Source organism: Myotis davidii, unplaced genomic scaffold (genome assembly GCF_000327345.1).
Source record: "Myotis davidii unplaced genomic scaffold, ASM32734v1 scaffold390, whole genome shotgun sequence".
In the NCBI taxonomy this organism is placed as follows: domain Eukaryota; kingdom Metazoa; phylum Chordata; class Mammalia; order Chiroptera; family Vespertilionidae; genus Myotis; species Myotis davidii.
Genome location: NW_006282748.1, coordinates 2,366,020 through 2,389,969, shown reverse-complemented (window position 1 = coordinate 2,389,969; position 23,950 = coordinate 2,366,020). Strand labels below are relative to the sequence as shown.

Genomic DNA, 23,950 nt, shown 5'->3' with positions numbered 1-23,950 from the left:
CCTTGCCTCTCCTTAGCCTGTAGCTATGTCACTCCAGCATTTGCCACCTTTTTTCTTCCCTTAGTTTTCATTTTTCCTCCTCCTTTATATGGCATTCTGTGTGTGTGTGTGTGTCTGTGTGTGTGTGTGTGTGTGTGTGTGTGTGTGTGTGTTTGCTCTTATAAGGGACCAGTCATTGGATATTGGATTTAGGGATTGCCCTAGTTCAGTATGACCTCATCTTAGCTAAGTATATCTGCAAAGACCCTATTTCTATGTCAGGCACATTCTGAGGTTTCAGGTGGACATGAATTTTGAGGGGACACTACACTACAGAAACTATATTGCAATTTGAAGATACTCTGTTAAAACAATCTGTGTCCTTAAAGGTACATCTTGAAGGTTTATTTCCCCGTTACCATCATAATCACAGGAAGGCCTCAAAATGATTGCCACTGAGTCAGGAACTCACTGTGGTCACTTTAAGAACAGTCCTCTCTTGTCCCAATCTAAATGTAAATATCTTATGAAAAGGAGCTTGTATCATTTATCACCTATGTTATATATGCATCTTGCTTAGTTAAAGCAGTTTAATGTTACGTATTTTAATAAAGTCTTTAGAGCAATTAAATCATTCTATACATATTTAGAAAAATATTTATATTTTTTATTTATTTCAGAGAAGAAGGGAGAGGGGAAGAGAGAAACATCAATGATGAGAGAGAATCATTGATTGACTGCCTCCTGCATGCACCACACTGGGGATCAAGCACACAACCCAGACATGTGCCCTGACTGGGAATTGAACCATGACCTTCTGCTTCATAGGTTGATGCTCAACCACTGAGTCATGTCGGCTGGGCCATACTATACATATTTAATGTTATGAACAGTAAAATTGAAGTGTAAAGGAAGGTGCTAATGTGTCAAAACTGAAATGGCTGCTGACCCTCTGGGGTCTTTTAAATGAGCTTAATTGTTATTACATTCTGATTTCTAGCAGAAATTACAACTTTCTAGCACTCAAGATAGAATATCTTTGAGCTTTAATGCATCAGTGCCCTTCAGTATCATAAAAATTAATCTAGTATGCTGGCACTAACTGTTGACTGACATTACTACTATGTCTGGGTAGGATGGGTTTTAAGGTAGAAGGTTGAGTTTTCATACATGCTTTCTCTAAAATTAGGAACAAAAATTGATGCGCTAGCTGGTTTGGCTCAATGGATAGAGCGTCGGCCTGCAGACCAAAGGCTCCCAGGTTCAATTCCAGTGAAGGGCATGTACCTTGGTTGCAGGATCCTCCCTGGCCCAGGTCCTGGCGGGGCTTGTGCAGGAGGCAACCAATCGATGTGTTTCTCTCACATCAGTTTCTCTCTGTCTTTCCCTCTTTCTTCCACTCACTCTAAAAATCAGTGGAAAATATCCTCGGGTGAGGATTAACAAAACAAAGTTTTAAAAAAAAAAAAAAATTGAAAAACCCAAACATTTATTGATTGCTAACTACATGTCAGATAATTGTTTTAAGAGCTTTAGGTGCGTAACTCATTTAGTCCTCATGGCAGCACTGTGAAGTAGCTACTTATTTAATTATCCCCATATTATACATCAAGAAACTGAGGTGCAGAGAGCATAAGGAATTTAGCCAAAGTCATGCAGTAAGAGCCAGAACTGTGATTTGAATCCATCAGTCCAACGTAAGCCTTATGCTCTTCCTCTTTGAAACGGCTGGCAAGGCTTTTAAATATCGTTTAGTTGGCATTTAATTATACCTTAAGGCGTGGTCAGCAAACTGCAGCTCTTTGGCCCCTTGAGTGTGGCTCTTCCTAAGCCTTAGGAGTACCCTAATTAAGTTAATAACCATGTACCTACCTATATAGTTTAAGTTTAAAAAATTTTGCTCTTAAAAGAAATTTCAATTGTTGTACTGTTGATATTTGGCTCTGTTGACTAATGAGTTTGCCCACCACTGCCTTAGGCATTTAAGTAGTTTGGAGTTCATACCACTTTTTCCACTTTTTGTTTTTTGTCTACGACTCATAGCTCTGCACATAATTTGTGTAAATTCCTAGCTACTTGTTTAGCTATGCATCCCATAGCTTGGGCCATAAGCAATGTTTAAAATGAGAAGGAGAGGATGTGCTGTGTATTGTTACGAGGACCAAGAAAACAGACACGGTTCCTTGTCTTTGGACCTCAGTTACAGACTAACTTACCTGAGTTTAGCATAGATTCTTAGCTCTAGTGGCTCTTACAGCGCTGCACTCCTGCACCACTGTGAGTGGTAGGGTTAGAACTGGGGGAGGAGTGTAAAAAGGTGTCTTTTGCTACCTCCTCATCCTTCCTTTTTTTTTTCTTCCATAATTGAGATTGTATTGGTTGTTCTGAGGATAAGTACACGGACAGTTCAGTGTGTACACAGTTCTTAACATACGTACCAAAACCTAGAAAATCATGTAGTCATGATTCTTCTCTACACAGTTATTCCGGTGACTTTCCAGCTCATTTTTCTTAATAGGGTGTCAAGTACCAACATCTCCAGATGCTGATATGCTGTTACATCAAAGTTCTACTAAATCACGATTTAATATCATATATACGACAATCAAATTTTCAATCTTTCAGAACATATTAACAAAGTTACTAGGAAACTGGACTACCACACCAAAGATGTTACAATACATATTAAATGGACAACTGCCTCCAAATTGCCATTTAATATGCTTTGCATTATAGATTAATTCCAGATATTTTCTTGGCTTTTTAGATATTCCTCTTCGTCAGGTTATTGCTGAGGAGTGTGTTGCCTTTATGTTAAACTGGAAGGAAAATGAATACCTTACACTGCAAGTTCCTGCCTTTCTGCTTCAGAATAATCCATATGTAAAGGTAATTCACGTTTAATCTAAATAAAAGAATTATTAGGATGGAATTATTGTACCTATTTCTAATACCCTATAGTTCCATGATAATGCAAGCAAAAATTATGTAGTTAAAAGATAAATTTTTGGTATAATCCTAAACTAGTGAAAGGTGAGTCAGCTTTTATTGCTTTGAATGATAAAATCAAACCCAGTCGGCATGGCTCAGTGGTTGAGTGTCAACCTATGAACCAGAAGGTCATGGTTTGATTCCCAGTCAGGGCACATGTCTGGGTTGCAGGCTCCATCCCCAGTGTGGGTCATGCAGGAGGCAGCCAATTAATGATTCTCATTATTGATGTTTCTCTCTCTCCTTTCCTCTCTGAAATCAATAAAATATATTTTAAAAAATCAAACTCTAGTTTTAAGCTCTGGAGTGCACAGGTATACATGGGTATACACTGGTGGGAGCCGTAAGGAGGGTGTAGTTCCACCCATTTTCCATTTGAGCACCTTACACTTTTTTTTTAACTCTCACCAAGGGATATGAGAGAGAGAGAGAAACTCTGATGTTAGAGAGGAACATGGATCAGTTAGTTGCCTCCCGTATGCTCCCTGACTAGGGATTGAAAGCGAAACCTAGTGTGCCCTGACCAGAAATCGAACCTGCAACCTTTTGGTGTACAAGGCGCCGCTCCCAACCAACTGAGCCCCTCAGCCAGGTGGACCTTACCCTTCTTTAGAGTCTGTTTACTTCTCTAAATGTGATGTGCTGGATTGTTACTAGTGTGCATGTTTGTTATCAGTAGTGACACCCCTGAATTGGCAATAAGTTGTTCATTCTTTTTTCCTCCTCTAGTTTAATCTTTATTTTTTTCATTTATTCCTTCAATGCCCTCTCCCGCCTCCACTCACACATTCTCCTCTCTTAATTATCTTTCCTGTGCTGAATTAGCTATAAGCCTGATTTTTTTCTCTCTACATTTTGGGTCTGTCTTTTCTCTGCCTTTTGCTTTCAACCCTTACACTTTTTATTATTTCTGGGTCCTACCTACATCTTTAGTCTGTGTGCTCTCTTAATTCAGGTCAATCATTTTCTGTAATCTATCCTTCCCTAATTCTGCCTCTTCACATAGCAGTATCCCCAGTTGCTACTTTTTCTTAGAGAAGAGTTGCTTTGAATTTTGTTCCCTTGTTCTGTCAACTTCAATTTCCATATTTTTCCTCAAGAAATTTTTTTAATGATTTCATGTGTGTGTAAAATTTCAGCACTATTTTAATCTCATGGGCTTTTATCGCAGTTAACATTGTGTATACATTTCTTTGCAAACCTTTTTTTTTTTTTAAAGCAGGATCATACTATATATATTTGGTAACTTTTTTTTTTCCCACTTGATAAGTCACATACCTCTTTGTGTCATTGCAATTTGTTCTCATTAGACTGTACTTGTTTGGAACAGTGAGTTCCACTAGAGGCCCGGTGCACAAAAATTTGTGCACTCAGGGGGGATGGGGTGTCCCTCAGCCTGGCCTGTGCACTCTCGCAGTCTGGGACCCCTCAGGGGATGACCACCTGCTGGCTTAGGCCCACTCCCCCGGGGGATTGGGCCTAAGCTGGCAGTCAGGCATCCCTTTGGCAGCCCGGGAGCTCTTGGGGTATGTTCAACTGATGGCTTAGGCCCACTCCCTGGCCTAAGCTGCATTTGGACATCCTTAGTGCTGCCGAGGAGGCAGGAGAGTCTCTCACCACAGCTGCTGCACTCACAGCTGTCAGCCCAGCTTGTGGCTGAGCGGAGCTCCCCTGTGGGAGTGCACTGACCACCAGCAGGCAGCTCCTGCATTGAGCATCTGCCCCTCCCCCCTCCCCCCGTGGGCAGTGCGTGTCATAGCAACCAGTTGTTCCCAGTCATTCTTCTGTTAGGGTCAAATTGCATATTACCCTTTTATTATATAGGATTAAAACCAGAGGTTTCTTTCCTGAGCAGATCTAGATCTGTCAGTAGACAATGAGCTCTAAATTTCTCAGTTGTTGGATAGAAGGCACAGCATAAAATAACTGGTTGATGTACTTGGGCAGCTATCCATTTTTTGTGTGTGCCTTAATCATAGAACTAACGTGTGACATTACAGATTATCTCTTGTGTATTTTCTGTTTGTTTTTCATGTTATAGCTTGGACAGCTTTTAGCAGCTACAATCAAAGAGCTTCCAGGCCCTAAAGAAAGTAGACGGACCGCTAAAGACCTTTGGGAAGTTGTTGTTCAGATCTGTAGTGTGTCCAGTCAACACAAACGAGGAAATGATGGCAGAGTTAGTTTAATAAAGCAGAGGGAATCCACATTAGGTATAATGTATAGGTATGTTTTGATCAGTTTATTTTTTTTAGTTATTATTTATGCTATTTGGACTACTTCCAGAACATCTACCATTATCCTTATATATCATAAAGATAGTATAAAAATTTGCTGGTGCCGACAGCTGATGGACTTGTCTGACATAATCACCTTTGGAAATACCTTGTTTATTTTAAGAAACTATTAATCAATGAAAGCTTATAGTTGGATAGTAATATAGAAATTACATTGGTATGGCAGTAAAATATATTCTTATACTTGCAGAACTGGAGAGTTTGGAATAAATCTTCACCTATAATTTATTTTCAATGTATATATGAAATTTTTTTGTTTTTTTTTGTAGGAGTGAACTGCTTTCTTTTATAAAAAAATTACGGGTATGTTTTCTTAAAAGTCAATTAATTACTATTGCTGATTTTTATAGACTATAACTAAAAAATATTGAGTGCTCCCACAATTATTTAGGTGAACTGTTAATGTGCTTCAGTGTTGAGGATAGGATAATCTAAATAGAGAAGTTTATTTTGCATTTACCTAACTTACGTTCTAGCGACTACAAACAAGTATTTTTTAAATGACAAAGAAGTCTTTATAATATGGCTAGATGTGTGAAGCCTAGCTTTCATTTTTGTTTGATCAGGTTAATGTCATTAATTTACTGGACATAACCTACATTCCATCCTTTAGTATTTTAAGGAATAAAAGTAGGTTTGTTTAAGGTAGCTGAAAGTACTCGTGGAATGCGATCTATTTACTCAGCTTCAAAAGTCATGAGGATTCGTGCATTATAAACCAGACACCTAAATATGATTAATTTTTGTGTAAATTTGTGCCATGATTTCTTTCATGACATTAAAGATAAAGTTGATCTTTAGTGTGTTTTAAACTAAAGTAGATAGTAAATTCCAAGGAGTAAGAATCTTTTGGAAGAAAATACTTGGTATCCTTGATGTTGATGCAAGACATATTAACATAATATATAATATTTAAGGATTCTGTGTTTTCTTTCTTATAGGAACCATTGGTTTTGACTATTATTTTATCACTCTTTGTCAAACTTCACAATGTTCGGGTCAGTATTTCATAATTTCATTGTTTTAAAAATGTTTGAAATATACTTCCTTTTAAATCGCCTTTTTTTCTTTTAAGGAAGACATTGTGAATGATATTACAGCTGAACACATTTCTATTTGGCCATCCTCCATCCCCAAGTAAGTATTATAGCTTACATTTTTTAAAACTATTTACATATTTAGGACCATCCTGCCTGGTATAGATAATTTTTGAATAGTTTGATTAAAAGGCTACAATGTTAGGATTCTATAGCTAACTTTGTATTTCTCTATAATAGTAATTGTCTTTCTAAAAACTGTGAATAAGGCATAACTCTTAAGAGCTGAGGTACACCAGCCTTGGGTAGAACAGAAGAGCTCTAAGTAGTCCTGATTACTTGTCAGTGGGTAAAATTTAGAAAATCGAGGCTAAAAGAATGGCTTTCTATCAGGTTCCTGGAATCTTACCTCTTTTACAAGTATCTATTGAAAATGTTTATTTTTTTTAAGTAATTCTTTGTAGATCTCCTCTAGCACTGTGATTATCAGAGGCTCCAATCCCTTTTTAGTCGCCTTCATAAGCTCTTTAATTACTTTAAGAAATCTTCCCCCCTTACTTTCATCACCTGAGAATCGCAATAAGATGACGGGGGAATTTTTTTAGGGGAGAAAAAGTGTTCTTTTTCTGGACGAAGAAACCATTTACATTTTTCTCTTCACGTGCACACACAGGCGCGCGCGCACACACGCAGAAGAGTCCATGTTTGTTTCCTCACCAATGTTCCTTTCCTTCCCTCTCTTCCCCCCAGTCTTCTTACTTTGTGCCTGAAGGGTAGGTCCTAAGCCTTACTTTATTGCTCTTAGTGGCTTCTGTGAAGAAGAAAGATTTCAGTAGATAGGGAAACAATCAGTAGAATGAGTAATTTGCTTCCATCTCAGTCTTTGAGACTGGAAACAGCTTCACATCTCATATGGAGATGGGAGGGTTAGAAATGGGCTAGGGGCCCTTCCCTCCACTGACAGGCTTGTTTCCCAGGGGAGTACATGCTTTATTTTCAGTGCATGTTTATTACAAATGAACAAAGAGAATGGTTCACCTCGAGGCCCTTGGCCAGACTCAGGATGGGAGTCTCAGCCACTCCACTTACCTGGATGTGACCTTGGGCAAGTTGCTTTCTGTGCCAGTTTTTGCATCTGTAAAATGGGTATACCAATAGTGCCTCCCTCAGAATTGTGAGGATTAATTTTGTTACTGGTAAATTGTGCCTAAAAAGTGGAGCTAGGTGTTTGTCCTAACTCTTTTATATGCTTTATGTTGTAAAATATTTAAAGAGAACTTTTTAGAGTGGTCTAGCCAACCTTCTTTGGCATTTTGGGGAAAAGGAAACAAAAATCAGATTGTTTTCAACTGCTTATAAAAAATTAGCTTATCACACTTTCTCTGACTTAGATGTTTTGATAGTTTTTTTAAATTTACAACTAGTAGTATTTAGACTATTTATGGTCACCTAAATTTTGGGTAAGTCTTTTTGTTTTTAGTAAATGTGTGTATGGAATTTGAAATTGTTTCTTAAAATGGAGCTTACTGGTCATTGTCTTCCCTTTAGCCTCCAGTCAGTGGACTTTGAAGCTGTGGCAATCACAGTGAAAGAGCTGGTTCGGTATGCCCGCAGTATCAATCCGAACAACCACTCCTGGTTAATTATCCAGGCAGACATATATTTTGGTAAGTGAGATGTATGGTGGCTTTGTGTTTTGTTTTTGTAGTATTTTTAGAGGTGAAAATAATATAATTGATAATTATTTGTGTTCTTGGGAATACAGTGATAATTCTCCCATTTATTTGATTTTCTTTCAACTTGATAAGAATATTTTTGTTACTGTACAAGTCAAATAAAATTTTTGACTGGTATCATGTCATGATCAGTGTTTTAGTAGTTGAGTTATTTAAAGAGAAGATTCTAAATAGACTAGAGAGGATAATATAATGAAACCACATGTTTGTGCCAGTCTCATTTTATCTGTATACTCACTACAGTATTTCACTTGCTATATTATTTTTGAAGCAATAGTTGATGATTTTAAAAAATATATATTTTTGTTGATTTCAGAGAGGAAGGGAGAGGGAGAGAGAGAAACATCAAAGATGAGAGAGAATCATTGATTGGCTGCCTCCTCCTGGGGATTGAGCCTGCAATCCAGGTATGTGCCCTGATTGGGAATCAAACCTGATTCATCCCCCCCCCCCCCCAAAGAATTTATTATCAGGATCTTATTATCTATTCAGAAAAGATTTACTGATTCTAAACTACCTCAGAAAATTAAGTATGACATTTGGGAAATAAATACCTTCAAATACTAAGTTCTGTACTAGTAAGTTTGAGAAGAAATCTGAAACAGATTTTTGTGTAGTCACTTTTAGAAGGCAAAAACTATTATATTGCTTTAGTTTTTTTAAAAAATATATACTTTTATTGATTTCAGAGAGGAAGGAAGAGGGAGAGAGAGATAGAAACATCAATGACGAGAGAATCATTGATCGGCTGCCTCCTGCGCGCGAGCACACACACACCACACACCCCCACTGGGGATTGAGCCCGCAACCCGGGCATATGCCCTTGACCAGAATTGAACCTGGGACCCTTCAGTCTGCAGGCCGATGCTCTATCCACTGAGCCAAACCAGCCAGGGCATAAAGTAGTTTTTTAAAAAAGGCAATATTTTGCAGTGTTTTCTTGGGTAAGTGTTACCTTGGTTTGAATCTGCTTTTGTCACCTGACTTCACCAAAGAGGCCCGTCTGTTTTTCCAGCTGATAATTTGGGATAGGTAATTCTTGGTCTCTGTTTTCTACTGCAGCGACAAATCAGTATTCGGCAGCTCTTCACTATTACCTTCAGGCCGGAGCTGTGTGCTCTGATTTCTTTAATAAAGCTGTACCCCCTGATGTGTATACAGACCAGGTAGGTGTTTATGGGCTTTTCTTCTTGTCTGCCTTTAAATGCTCTTCCTGGGTCCCTTTGGGTGAGTTTTCATTTCCATGTTTGTTGTGATGACTCCCAAATTGATTGCTTTAGATCAGATTGCTGTCCAATATTAAAATTTTTCAGTAACTTTTTAAAATTAATAAATTGTTTTTTAGAACAGTTTCATTTATTTTTTTAATTTTATAAAATTATACTTTTATTGATCTCAGAGGAAGGGAGAGGGGAGAGAGAGTAGAAACATCAATGATGAGAGAGAATCACTGATTGGCTGCCTCCTGCACGCCCCCTACTGGGAATTGAGCCCTCAACCCAGGCATGTGCCCTTGACCGGAATTGAACCTGGGACCCTTCAGTCTGCAGGCGGATCCTCTATCCACTGAGCCAAATTGGCTAGGGCTAGAACAGTTTTAGATTCATAGCAAATGGAGAAAAAATTAGAGTTCTCATACACCTGCTTTGGATCAGCTATCACATATATCTTAGTAAGTGTTCCCTGTAGACTTTAAAAAACAAATGTGTATTCTGCTGTGGTTGGGAGTTTTGTAAAAATGTACAACCTCCAGTCGTGTACAAACTCTCCCACTGTTCACATCCCATATCAGAACAGTACATTTGTTATAAATGATGTTAATTAGTTTCTTAAAATAATCCAACTTGTTTTTATAGGTAATAAAAAGAATGATAAAGTGTTGTTCTTTGCTGAATTGCCACACACAGGTTAGTTTAATATTTTGATGTTGGTTTATTTTCCTGTATATTAGAGTTTATAGTAAAATAGAAAGCATTGGACTGGGAAATAGCTTTTATTTTCCTTACTATTGCTTAAGTTTATGGTATTTAAGAATTTGGCATATTTAAGGTTTTTTTAGTTCTTTATAGCAGCGGTTGCCAACCTTTCGGACCTTACCAACCACCAGTGGTCGACCAGCAGTCACCAACCTTTCGGACCTCACGGACCACCGGTTGGCGACCGCTGCTTTATAGAATTTATTTAAAATGAAAGAAGATTGGTCTTTAAGCCTCCTAAGTGGAAAATAAACATTCTCAAGTGTGTTTTCTTATATTTAAAAGTAGATATGTTGTACATTAGTTATTAGGAAAATGCAGATCAATACTACATTAAGATGCCACTTCATACTCACTAATATGGCCGTTAATTCAAAGACAGAAACAGTCGGTAAAGGTGTGGAGAAATTGTGCTGGTAGGAATATAAAACGGGCAACCTTTTAAAAAAAGCTTGGCATTTCCTCAAAAAATTAAAAGTATAATTACCATATGGCCCAGCACTTCCTTTCCTGTATATGACCAAGAAAATAGAAAACATGTTCACAGAAAAGTTTGTACATGTATGTTCACAGCAGCATTATGTATAGTAGCCAGAAAGTTGGAAACAACCCAGTGTTTGTTAGCTAGTGGATAAAAATTTGATGTCTATACAATGGCCTATTATTCTGTCATAAAAAAGGATGATGTACTGATACATGCTAAATCAGGGATGAATCTTACAAGTATTATGTTGAGTGAAAAAAGCCAGCTACAAAAGGCTGTCATATAATTCCATCAATATGAAATGTTTAGCCCAAGGCACATCCATACAGTCAGAATATAGAGTAGTGGTTGCCAAGGACTGGGGGGGACGAGGAATGGAGAGTGATGTCAATGGGTATGGAGTTTTTGCAGGGGGAGAGGATATTTGATACTTGTGATGGTTGCTCAACTTTGTAAATATACTAAAAACCATTGATTTGTGCACTCTAAAAGGGTGAATTTCATGGTATATGAATTATATTTTTTAAAATTAAAAATACTTTAAAAATAAGAGTTATGACCTACATACTTGAAGTGCATCTGCTTTAGGTTAAGCAGACTGGCAGCCTAAATTTTGCCAAAATGAGCTGTTTGCCATCTGTCAAGGTTTAAGCATGTTCTTAGGTCCTTGAATGTCATGAAAATGTTGTTTGGCAGTTTTCCATTCCCTTCAATTTTTTTATCTGGCTTTTTACCAGTTTCTCATCCAAATAAACTCCTAAAAACTATAGATGAAGAAAATACTGGGCAGACAGTTGTTTGTATAAAGGTTTTTGCAATTGAAATTGGATGGAATCCATCATGAGCTAATCCCTCAGGGTGAACTGCAAGGCCTCTTAAATGATCTATTCTAGACATAAAAATCATTACAAATTTCCCCTTTAAAACCAGGAGTTATTGTTCACACTAGTTACCTTAAACCATTTTCAAGTTCTTATTTGTTCTTATAGGTGGCAATTTTATGTCAGTTCCTCAGAGAAATTGACTACAAAACAGCCTTTAAATCACTGCAGGAACAAAACAGGTATGTATGATTAAAAAAAAAAAGTTGCAATTTTTCTGCTTAAGAGGAAGTAACTGAATGCTATCTTTTCAGTCATGATGCTATGGACTCCTACTATGACTACATATGGGATGTTACCATTTTGGAATACTTGACTTGTATCCTTTCATCTAATATCACATGTGATATTAGTACAGTTCATTTCTGAAAATTAAAGAAGTATTTAATAATGTGTATCTTCTAAACCAAACCTAAAAAAGTTGAGCTTCTGTTGTGGTTTTCAATAGTATTAGATTTATTATTCTTAACTCATTTAGATCTTCATCACAAAAGAGGAGAAACAGATAAAAGACAAATTGCGGTAAGTTATTTTGTGTCTTGCTTCAATAATATACTTAAGAATTATACCAACAAAAAAAGATTTTGTGTGCCTATTACTTCCAAAAGTTGATTATTAATATTTTTTTAAAAGATCCTATTTTGATCATGAGCTTTTGCATCTAGTTTATTTCTTATTAAAATATTAGATCATGTCATCTCTCTACTCTAGACCTTTAAATGGTTTCTTATCTCACACATTAAGTCCATGCAGTGGCCTGTAAGGCCACATATGATTTGCCCATCTAACCCCCACCTTGCTATAACTTCTACTATACTAGTAAGTAGTTTTATGTGTGTATATGTTAGCAAGACTATTTTTTACCAGATCTCTAATAACCTCACTTTTCTGTTTTGGAAGATCAAAGCCATTGGTCAGACAGAATTGAACGCAAGCAACCCAGAAGAAGTGTTACAGCTGGCAGCGCAGAGGAGGAAAAAAAAGTTTCTACAAGCAATGGCAAAACTTTACTTTTAAGCAGTTAAAATTTTTTAACTTTTATTTTTTAAACAATAGGCTAAATATAAACAGTATTAAAAGATGAAGTTTATATATAATACATATATACACGTTTAGTGGTGTTTTCTTTCCAGACAAAAATACTGAAACAATTTAAAAACAAACTATACAGAAGATTTCATGCCATAATAGCTTAAATTTATAATTTCTTCAGAGAAGAGATTCACATGTCTAGTAACAATAATCTACTATAATTTGTTTTCTAATTAAATCCACTTTTGATGCTGAAATTTCATTTTTTTTAAAACATTTATGTAGAATTAGTCTATATATCAGCTTATGTGAAGTTTACTTGTTTGTTTTTTAAATAAATAGATCGCTGGGAATTGGCATACATTTAATACTTTTCTGCCTTAATAGAAGTCTAGGTCAGGTGTGTTAAGCTTGATCACTTTGACACTGTCCTTAACTCACGTAGGAATTTAAAAAGGACCTTAGCAGTTTTGCAAATGGAAATAAAGCCTTTGTCACACTAAATAAAAAAAAAAATCCTTAGGGATACCTTAGAGCAGCGGTCGCCAACCGGTGGCCTGTGAGGTCCGAGAGATTGGCGACCACTGCCTTAGAATAATAAAGTGACTTTCTCATATAAATAGTTTGAAAGGGTACTTAAGTTTTTTCACTCAAATTGTGATGCACAAAAAAGTTACTATAAAGCAACCTGTATGTCGAAGCCCCAAGTAGGAGCCACAGCATTTACATTGTTTATAATTTCTTTGGTATTCCCACTGTTTAGAGCGCAGTTTTAAACACCATGTTCTTAGCCTTACTGGTTAAAAATGTTATGTATTGCAAGGCAAATAAACTAGTTAAAAAAAACATTTTAAAGTTCACCATTTATAAAAATTCAAGTTTTATAATAGCTCACTACAGCAGCTATACATAAATTAGTCACCTTATTACAAAACTAAACCTTTGTAAACATACTTAATTTTATTTTCAAGAACCAAATTGCACTAAGCAAGGATATATGAATTTTGAGAATCTAAAAACTAGATTCAAAGTACTGTATCACTTAATGTACACTTTAAGGTACTCTTTATCTAGTCTAAGATTTTAATGATAAAATTCCTAGTCCATCAAAATAGTAACACTGGATCAGAAAAATTTTATGGCATAAATTGTGGCTGGCTTCTAGCCAGTCACCTTGGGAATTAACTTTTTGTAAACAAGGCCTGCTGTTTCTTTAAACAGCTGACAATGAAATACATTTCTTAGTGCCAATTTTACATAGTTTTTTTAAATCAAAGAATGGCATTGAAATTTCTGAATTGGCTAGGGTAGTTCTGGCACCATTTTCCTGTAAAACTTTAGTACATTTTAATGACATTTTACCCAAAGCTCAGTGAATACTTGTCAGCTTAGGTATCTTCCTTAGTGTTTTCCTGATGGTTTTTCAGTGCTCTTCGGTGGTGTCATGAGGCCTCCATTGCACACTGGTGACAGTTGTCCCCCATTCCTGAGGGTGTTTACATAACTGACTTCCTCCTGCACATGTGAAGAAATGCAGAGGTTAGCAGCTAAGGTAAAGTACTGACATAGTCAAAGTCACACCAGATTTCTGGATACTAAATTGAGACTGCTTAGGCCTAATATAATGGTCTTCTCCCATCCCCCACCCCCACCCCGTTATGGAAAATATAGATACAAATAGATAATAGATGCAGAGAGGTATATATAAAGGAAATGAGCATGTCTTTTCAAATTTTAATTGTTTTGTTTTTACTTTAAAAAAAAGCTTTATTGTTGAAAGTATTACATATGACCCCCTTGCTCCCCACACCAGGCCTTCACTAACCTATTGCGTCTATGGGTTATGCACATACGAGTTAATTGGTTGGTCTCTCCCCCCCCGTCCCCCTCCCCTGCCTTCCCTCTGAGGTTTGATAGCCTGTTGGATGCTTCTATGTCTCTGGGTCTATTTACAATGGTGTATTTTATGTCTTTGCAACTTGGTCACAGTCTAAGGTTCAGCAATTTGAACTGCTGTAACTATTTTTTTAAACTCAAAGTAGACTATTGACATTGACCTTAAGAAACTTGACAAATCTTGTTTTGACTTCAAAGTTACTAACTCTTCTACATTTTGAAATCACCGTGTCCATTAGAACTTTCTATTCCTTTATTCTGTATCATCCTTACTGTCATAGTTTTAGTGACTTACTAGATAATAAGACCAAAAAACCCCACGAGAAACATACCAGCATAGGCAGGTAATTTGTGTGTGTCTGGATATTGTGTCTGTCTTCCATAGAAATCTTATTAAACATCTTCAGCTTCACTGGACCAGTACTTTTTACTACACTGGCAAAGGGCACCATCCACTCCACACATTCAGAAATGCTTTCCCATTCCAAACCTAGGAAGAGAAAAGTTAGCAAAATGTAAGGTTACATCAGAAAGTATCTAATATATGCCTAATGAATTTGTTCCTGCTTCCAGATTGAAGGGCAGCTATATTAAAACGCATTTCAAAAGAGAAGCCAAAGTCAGCAAGTTTTAGCAAGTCAAAACAGATTATGACTCTCAAACTACATGTGACTATTTTGAGGGAGGAAAAAGACTTCGAGCTTCTTAACCAGTACCTTCTACATAGGAAATTAAAATGATCAAAACCCGAAGAACTTAAAGCAGAACTATAATCATGATTAACTTCGAATGGATTTAAATTCCATTTGACCTTATTTTTGTTTGTGAATAGACGCTGAGGATTAGAACTAGCAGAAAGGAAGGTGATCACTACACTGCTAAAATTTTTCCATTAAAATTTTAAGTTTCTGTTTAGCAGCATGCTAGAGTTCATAAATTAATAGTCTCTTTAAAGGTTGTGAACAGATAAGAAGGTAAAATAATGACTTACCTGAGGCTTTCTTAACGACTTCAATAGAGGTAAAATGGCACAAGGCGGCAGCAGCCAGTACTCTGTACTGGAACTCTAATGAATCAATGGCTAGAATACACAGATCTAAAAGCTGACAAAGGAAAAAGCAAAAGTACAAAGTATTTAGGAGACATAAAATATCAAAACTCAGTAACACTGTTTTGAATACACAGTACCTATTTTACACACTATGAGAAGTAGACAGGAAGGAATGGTAGCCTTCTTTAGTTACTTTGTTAGAACATCTCTTATATGCTGGTCTAGGAATATTCAGTTGGAACTTAAATTTTTAAAAAATGTAACTAAGGTGATTTTAATTCTAACATGTAAAATAGGTTCCCTGTGTATTCAAATATAAAAGATAATCATATAGAACAATGGGTCTCAACCTTCCTAATGCAGCGACCCTTTAATACAGTTCCTCATGTTGTGGTGAGCCCCAACCATAAAATTATTTTTGTTGCTACTTCATAACTGTAATTTTGTTACTGTTATGAATCATAATGTAAATATATGATATGCAGGATGTATTTGCTTTTTAAAAAAAATATCTTTTATTGACTTTTTACAGAGGAAGAGGGATAGAGAGTTAGAAACATCGATCAGCTGCCTCCTGCACACTCCCCACTGGGGATGTTCCCGCAACCAAGGTACATGCCCTTGACCGGAATCGAACCTGGGATGCTTCAGTCAGCAGACCGATGCTCTATCCACTAAGCCAAACCGGTTAGGGCAGGATGTATTTTCATTGTTACAAATTGAACATAATTAAAGCATAGTGATTAATCACAAAAACAATATGTAATTATATATGTGTTTTCCTATGGTCTTAGGCGACCCCTGTGAAAGGGTTGTTCGACCCCCAACTAATTGATGTTTCTCTCTTTCAAATCAATCAATTTTTTAAAAAGCTAAACAAAACCTGTAATTAATATTAGCATATATTCAATAACAATGTCAATACCTGAGCTATCTGAATGAACTTTTCCTGAGAATACTGAGGTAGAAGGACTTTCGGAGCATCTTTAAGAGCATCAACTTGAAGGAAGAGATTGAGCCAGGAGATGACTGTTACAGGACAAAGTTCCCATTTTAAAGCCTGTTAAATTAAATTAAAATGCCTGTTAATAAATGTAGGTACATAGATACCACATTGTATAGCTACTTTCTAAGAAAGCCATTTAAGAAACTTTATGTTTTTAGGCTCATTTTTTTTCTAGGAGTTTTATTATTCTGACTCCATTTATTTTTATTCAAGATATTTATAGATACCTCACAATCTAAAGCTGCTTATGTGCTTGTAATCTATTATTGACATAAACTGTTTTATTCTCAGTTGTCTTTATTTACAAAGTTCATTCAGCCTATTTTTCATTACTGCTTTTCTCATTTCTTGCAGTCACTGGTCTTCCAAATTTGTTCTGTACTTCATTAAAACTACTCTTTTAATTGTATTCAGTGACTCCACAACGAATTCCATTTAGATCATCTAAGAATTGATTCTAGACTTCTTATTTCCGTAATCTCCAATGATATCTTCCCTCCGTGAAGCCCTGAGACTTGACCATTTATAAGAAGTCCAAAATAATTAGGAGAAAGCAGAGGGCCTTAACACCTGTGGAACTGCCCAGAGAGTGCCACCTTCCCTTTACATCCTCCTTGTACTACAAGTCTGAATCTGGATAATTTTATTATTAAAACAGTATCAACATGTCAACAAGACCCCATTCTAACAGAGCTACCCGAATGTTTAGTTTGTAAACATAACTTACGATAATTTGTAAATGAAAGTCATACTGATTAGGTTTTGTATATCCTATTAATAAACCCATGATGTCCAAATTTAAAAACATACTTTCTAGTAGTTTATATTCACTCTTTAATCTCTAATTGAAGGCCTAATTAAATACTTTTATGCTTCTCTTCTCCATTTTTCCATTAATAGCCCTTTCTCTGCATATAGAAAAAAAGGCAGTGAAATAATTGTATTTTCTGTCTGCTGGAAGAAGCAGAAAATGACTAAGGTCTGGGAATCATTGTTAGAGTTCATTTATATATTATATGCTAACTACTAAGTATATGTTTTGAAAATATCCATAATTACTTAAGAAAATAGTATATTCTCAAAATAGAAACTTGAAAGATACAGAAAAATAGAAAATAGGTTAAGCAAATTCCTCTTTCATCCATAACATTGTCAATATTTTGCATTAGCCTGTCAGAACTAGATCCTAATACTAAAACCTCAGTTTTGATTACTTACATTGTAGTATTTGAGATTCAATAGTAATTACTGTTATTAAATTGCAACTAGAATAATAAGGGATATAATTATTACCTTTAATATAATGAGTTCCATCCTTAAGATATCCTCTTCACTGCAAGCACCATCAGTGACATAAGCAAACTCTTGGAGCTTAGGAGCATATATTTCCTTTAAAATGGATTTTAAAATTAGTGTTAAGCACAGTTGAGATTGAGGTAAGAACAAAAGAATTATATACAAACTACCTACAGGCTTCATTTTATATATATAATAGATTTCAGAGAGGAAAGAAGATGGGGGGAGAGAGAGGAATGTCAATGATGAGAGAGAATCGTCGATTGGCTGCCTCCTGCACGCCCCACACTGGGGATTGAGCCCGCAACCCAGGCATGTGCCCTTGACCAGAATCGAACCTGGGACCCTTCAGTTCATAGGCCGACACTATTCACTGAGCCAAACCGACTAGAGCCAGGCTTCACTTTTAAGGACAGGTTCACAAAGGAAAATCTTAGTAAAATAATTCTATAATAGCCAAAGCAACCGTACATTTAAAGGTATCTTTCATATGTAGGTCTAAATTAGCCAACTATATTAAATTAGACTTATTTTCATGGAATTGATCTTAAATTGCAGTTAATAAACATCAGTATTTTAAACAGTCATTTCAGTTAAAACAAAAAGCCACTCTTGTTTTAAGATTGCCTATTACACTGGTCAGAATAAAACAAAACACTCAACCAGTGAGTTCTAGAAACTGAAAACATTTCCTTTACACTAATACAAAAGGATGGTTTGTATAGTTGGCTGATAACAGGTCTGCTTTAACAGTCCAGAGAACTAGGATGGTCAAATGAGCAGAAAAGATGCCTGCCACAGATGAGAACAGGCTAAATATGAAGATTTCAGTCTAGAAAGATATCTGAAACAAAGTATTAGTTCAGAATCGACTGAATACAAACTTAGTCACCAAATTTGGCAGAATTTGGAGATACCTCTTAAAGCTCAAAAGGCAAATTGGGAAGAAAAAAATACACTTATGGAAATCAATGCATGATTTAGTCCTCCAAACACAGGCTTCAAAGATTTCAGATGAAGGTACTAATGATACTCATATTCACATTGAGATTGTGTGAAGGAAAATCTCAAGCAGGAAAGGAGTTGCCTTCTATCCTGGCACCACCATCAGATACAGAAATATTTTAACCCAAAAAAGCATTTCATTTGATTGGTTAATCAGTTTTCAAAGACCATTCTATTGGGTCCAAGTGCCATCATTCTGTATATAGGGACAGCATCAGTGTATTCTGTTTGACAGAATGAGCCATGGAACATCTGACCTAGATACTAATTCCAGAATTTAAACCAGAAACTTATAATAGGCTTGGATACTAAAAGGGAACTATAATATTTATCTAAATCATAATGTTCAGAAAATATGGAAAAACCCACTCATCTTCCCTAAGGAGTTAATATCAAAGTAGTAATATTTGATATTTTTATAGTAGTTTCTGGAATTGATGTGTTGATTTTAAAACCTGGGTTGGTAAATATGTCTCTGAATAAACTTTGAGAACTTACCTCAAGTTTGGAAGCAATGAATAATGAGGTAATTCCGATGAGTTGGAGCATATTTTTATTTATATCCTTTTGTGTCAACATAAATCTATCAAAAAAGTCTTGCGCAAGGTAAAATGTTTCCCTATGCAGTGTGTATACTTCACATACCTAGACAAGAACCCCAAGGTTTAAATATTACTCCATGAATTTCTCCAAATTAGAAAGTTGTGTCTTAGCATACCTTACAATACTTTCATAAACCCAACTTTGCTTTTTAGGATACCAAAGTTAAGATTGGGGAGAAAAATAACATGCAGTGATAGGATAAACAAATCTGTTGTCTGCATTTACTCTTATTTTATAGTTTTTTTTCATGCAGACTTAAAAAATGTATTTATTCCCAGATACATTTTTTTACTATGAATGAGAACTTTTTTTCTATTAATTTCCTAATTGTTTTTGCTGACAGATAGGTAAATTTTCATGCTTAGTTTATATTCTTATCCTAATAGTTCCAACTGATTCTCTTCTCACTTTAGATTAAATGACAATGGTGTTCCTTTCAATGTCTTTATGTCACTTATTTTTCATCTTTTACTGTACTGGCTAAAATTGTAGAAGAAAACTGAATGAATACCATTGGTGATAAACTCTTTTATCATATATCTTGTTTAGGACTGTAATGGGAATTCCCCCATTTCATTATCGTTATTAATAATAGTATCTGTCATTTCCACATTTATCAGAGGAGAAGCTTTTAATTCCCAAAATTCTATGATGTAGGGGCCGTTACCCCCATTTTGAAGATAAGAAAACAGAGGCATAGAGGTTCTGATAAACTGTGTTAAGGAAATTTATTACTGGTTTACTTCATGTCTTAAAATCCGATATGGATACTGAATTTCAAAAAATATCTTCCACGTATAGTGAGATCTTAGGATTTAAACTAGGTAATAAATAGGTTAAGGTAATAAATAGCTTTTTAAATGCTGAAACATCTTTCAAATAATGAAAGGATATAGGGTTGGGCAAAAGTAGGTTTACCCACCTACTGGATAGTTTATTTTCCATATGAACAACTCTAAACCTACTTTTGCCCCACCCTGTATACTAAGACAAAGTAGAATTTAACACTGTTGGATTTGTCTTAATATATTCTGTACAGTTTTGCATACATAATCTCATATTTAAGGGAAAACAGGAATACATTTGATAGACAATCACTAGATAAAAATCAATGAAATGTAAAAAAGAAAATAAAGCAAAACCAACATAATAGTGCTTAAATTGCTTTCGTGATCACAAGACACTTAGAAAAAATAAAAACCCAATCACCTTATAACCACATGTTTGAAAATCTACCTTTCTAGTCAGAATAAGGAATTAAGATAACCTGACTCGAACAGTTCGTAGTCTTAAAGACTTTTCTGAATAGCTTCTGGCAGATCTACTCTGCCAAGTGCTACTCCACCAAAAAGGCTATAGTTTTCTCCCTTAGAATATATCATTTCTATCTACTTTAATAGGGAAGCTACAGAGCAATAATCAGTTTGTCTTCAATGTAAGTAATCACTATCTCAGTAGTGAGTGGGCTTAAACAGTTAGTTCCGGCACACATCTGTAGGGACTCAGGATCACTCTTATTCTTTTAAATTAAAGGTACAACACTGCACAGCAGAATTCAAAACCTTGTCAACTATATATTCTATTCATCTTGAATACTCTCAACACCTTGAACAGCGTCCGGTACACAGCAATACCCTAATATCAAGAATTCTGAATTGGGTTTGGGTTGTGTGAGATGTAGTGGCTGTGTCCTCACGATCTTACTCTTACAGACATTTTCCATTTCGGTACTATCAACTACAGTAAGTACCCCCAAACAAGGTGGCTGCTGGCAATGGATAATACACCATGAGGGCACATGAAAAGCACATTTACGTCTATTTTCCATCATACAGAGAAGGGAAATTTGTATTGCTGGAACATACCTCTAAAAGCCAGTCTAGAAGTATTGACCTCATTTGTGGTTCCAAGTCAGAATGCAGAACTTCAAAATGTTTATCATGAACATATCGGGTCTCTTTCTTTAACATGTTTAGCCAAACATCATTTGAACATCCCCAGCTATGGAAAAAGGGTAAAAAAGAAATAATTGTGTAGCTTACATAATATACAAGCTGTTTTACATAGGAAAAAATTCAACTTGTAAGACACTGAAATCCAACTTTCAATTTAGAACTTGATAGGAGACACTCTTAAGGTAGTTTTATCTACCTTTTAGCATGAAAAAGTAGAAACCTGAAATTATACAGCAAAAACCTGGATTATGATAATCTAAGTTGATGGGAACAAAAAAACATTCTTTTGAAATCTATTATAATAATCCTGTTTAAGATAGCCATGTTTTCTCAAGAGCAATACTAAAAAGGCAAATATTTAAAGCTTATGATCCCAGTAGAGACAAATGTCAACCACCTCCAACTAGTTCACCAATAATACAGTGACTCTAAATTACTAGAGGTTTTGTATAAGCTGTATTTTCTAGTCCTGTTCATTAACTAGAAAAAAGTATACACCTTACTAAGCTTGGTAACAAATAGATGGGATTGATACATCAAATGATACATGTTAAAATGTTTCCATCTTAACAATTTAGATAAATTCTTTAAACTCCATTAAGAAGGTGATTCAGTTCTGATAAGGCTTACAGTACTCAGCAAGTAAAAGAAAATAACTTTATAGAATCAATGTTTAAAATTCCTCTATCATTTGCAAATAGCACTAGTCAGATTATATATGCGTAAGTATCAGTAAAGAAAGCAATTTTTTACAAGTTTTTCTAATAAAGGCAAAAAGTAAAGTAATGCCATTTATGAAATCAGAACAATTTTAATCTCTGATATTAAATTACTGAAAGTTTTCTTACCTTAAATCTGGCAAAGGTGAAGGATTAATAAAAAGATTTTTAAATCTGTAATTTGTAAATCTGGAGAAGTCACTTGTTTCTATTTCTTTGTGGGGTGTTTCAATGATAATGCAAGGACTGATCCCCCCAGATAATGCAGGTGGCCAACAGTTCTGTCATTTAAAAGAAAAAAAGAATATCTGTGCAATAGGAAACCAGCTTTTATCTGAGATCTTTCATAAATGGGAGCTAGTATTTCTAAACAGTCTACAGTTTTCCCCAAACCACTGCTAGCTAACATGTTGACAATGTAGTAAGTTGGCAGTTCTACTTATATTTTATAAATAAGTCGTATAGCTCATCAATTTTCATAAAGAGTAACTGATAGGCTGTTTTAGACAAAATACAATTCTGGAAATACAAGACATTACGTATTGGGAGAATGGAGGAATAACAATGCATCTGTAGTCAGATACTAATAACTTACAGATTTATAAAACTGCTCCGTTATTTATCAATAGTGGCAAGGGCACCTTGTTTTATAAAAAGCTTCCCCACGTGCCCCCCAGTTAATCTTGCTCTGATACCTTAGATTACTTTCAGGCAAAACCTTAAAAATGGAGGCAAGTGGAATCAATTACTTAAGTCCTACTTAAAGGCCCCTTTCCCCCAATCAATGCTGGTTTCAAAGAGAGCCACTGTCTCTAAAGTTTCCTTTCCAACACACAGGAGGACTTGGGTAGCAGAGGGCTGGGTGCCAGTTGTCAGTGACCTCGCATCCTATGTGCGCGTCAAGGAGCAGCTATGAGGACCCTCCACTCAGCCACGGGGGAACAAAGGGCAGTACATGGGGTAGATTAGGCGGGCCCGGTGCACTGAGCAGCTCAGCTCCGAGGAGGAATTCACAAAGAGGAACCAGCTGCTTCAGGGCAAACTTGGGCAGGATTCAGGCACACAAACCGCCCTTCAGAGAAGCGCCTCCCTGCTGGCCTCTAGGGGCAGCAGGTAACGGTGTCAGGCCAACCTACTGCAAAGCCAAGCCCAGCCCGCCCGGTTCTGCATTACCCGAATCTCATACTGGTGTTTCTGGGCGACCTTCTCCTCTCTCCTCTTTCTGACATCCTGAAAAACAGAAAAGGCGGCTGTTACACTAGGTCCCAGCGAGCACTCTCCTCTCCTCTCCTCTCCTCACCTCTTAACTCACCTGGGCTGTTTTCCTCTTCTTGGCCTGAATGATCTGGGCTTCTTGGGGGGAATCGGTCTGGCTGGGCTGGGGCTGCTGCTTAGCTTGTAAACGGCTGCTGTGGTGGATTTTTAAAAAGAACGTTTAATTAGTAGATCATGCGTCTCAAAGGCCGCAGCTAACACGGAAACACATCTCCAAGACAAATAATAGAGAGAGAACGAGTCAAACACATCGCCATCCCTTCCTCCGAGTGCCCAGTGGACGCCGACCCCGAGGCTGCAGCGAAGCCCCCGGCGGGGGTCCGACATCCCCCACCCCCGCTGTCCGGCACCACCTTCGCCCTCTCATGGCGTCAGTTTTGGACACAAGCCTGCATTTCCCCCACCAGGATGCGAGTGGAGTCTTCAAATATTTACAAAGCACACCCCAGCACCCCAAAACGCAGGGAGGAAGGTCTCCCCAAATGGGTCTTCTCTGTCCGGAGGGAGCGGGCAGCTCGCGCCCTTCAGCCTCCTCCCCCCACCCGGGCCTGCCCGTCGCTTAGAGGGGCGCCGGGACCCCAACTCCAGGTGAGGGTGACAGTGAAAGAAAGAGGCTGTTCATTAAAGACCGGGAACTGCTGTTCGGGACTTCTCTCCCTGTGAAGGAGACGCAGGGACCCATCCTCTCCCGCGGGATGGCTCCCCAAATGAGGGTGGGAGAGAAGCCCGTA

At 36.7% G+C, this 23,950-nt stretch overlaps 2 protein-coding genes across 2 annotated transcripts in view; one reads left to right on the top strand and one right to left on the bottom strand.

Annotated features, from left to right (window-relative positions):
* The window catches only part of INTS8 (integrator complex subunit 8), a 35,674-nt gene extending 23,027 nt beyond the window's left edge, over positions 1-12,647 (top strand). Inside the window, exons 15-26 of the mRNA XM_015561129.1 lie at positions 2,747-2,868; positions 5,012-5,196; positions 5,537-5,570; positions 6,209-6,265; positions 6,343-6,404; positions 7,853-7,971; positions 9,103-9,206; positions 9,897-9,947; positions 11,490-11,563; positions 11,636-11,700; positions 11,860-11,903; positions 12,282-12,647. Coding sequence (XP_015416615.1) covers positions 2,747-2,868; positions 5,012-5,196; positions 5,537-5,570; positions 6,209-6,265; positions 6,343-6,404; positions 7,853-7,971; positions 9,103-9,206; positions 9,897-9,947; positions 11,490-11,563; positions 11,636-11,700; positions 11,860-11,903; positions 12,282-12,398 — 1,034 coding nt within the window. The 3' untranslated portion in view covers positions 12,399-12,647. The remainder of the gene's footprint in view (positions 1-2,746; positions 2,869-5,011; positions 5,197-5,536; positions 5,571-6,208; positions 6,266-6,342; positions 6,405-7,852; positions 7,972-9,102; positions 9,207-9,896; positions 9,948-11,489; positions 11,564-11,635; positions 11,701-11,859; positions 11,904-12,281) is intronic.
* Positions 12,648-12,698: 51 nt separating this feature from the next.
* Positions 12,699-23,950, bottom strand: part of CCNE2 (cyclin E2) — a 13,009-nt gene continuing 1,757 nt past the window's right edge. Inside the window, exons 2-11 of the mRNA XM_015560921.1 lie at positions 23,257-23,365; positions 23,118-23,174; positions 22,074-22,225; positions 21,136-21,271; positions 19,166-19,312; positions 17,660-17,755; positions 16,286-16,420; positions 15,301-15,412; positions 14,642-14,799; positions 12,699-13,928 (exon numbers count right to left, since the gene is read on the bottom strand). Of these exons, the coding sequence (XP_015416407.1) occupies positions 13,815-13,928; positions 14,642-14,799; positions 15,301-15,412; positions 16,286-16,420; positions 17,660-17,755; positions 19,166-19,312; positions 21,136-21,271; positions 22,074-22,225; positions 23,118-23,174; positions 23,257-23,365 (1,216 nt within the window). The 3' untranslated portion in view covers positions 12,699-13,814. The remainder of the gene's footprint in view (positions 13,929-14,641; positions 14,800-15,300; positions 15,413-16,285; positions 16,421-17,659; positions 17,756-19,165; positions 19,313-21,135; positions 21,272-22,073; positions 22,226-23,117; positions 23,175-23,256; positions 23,366-23,950) is intronic.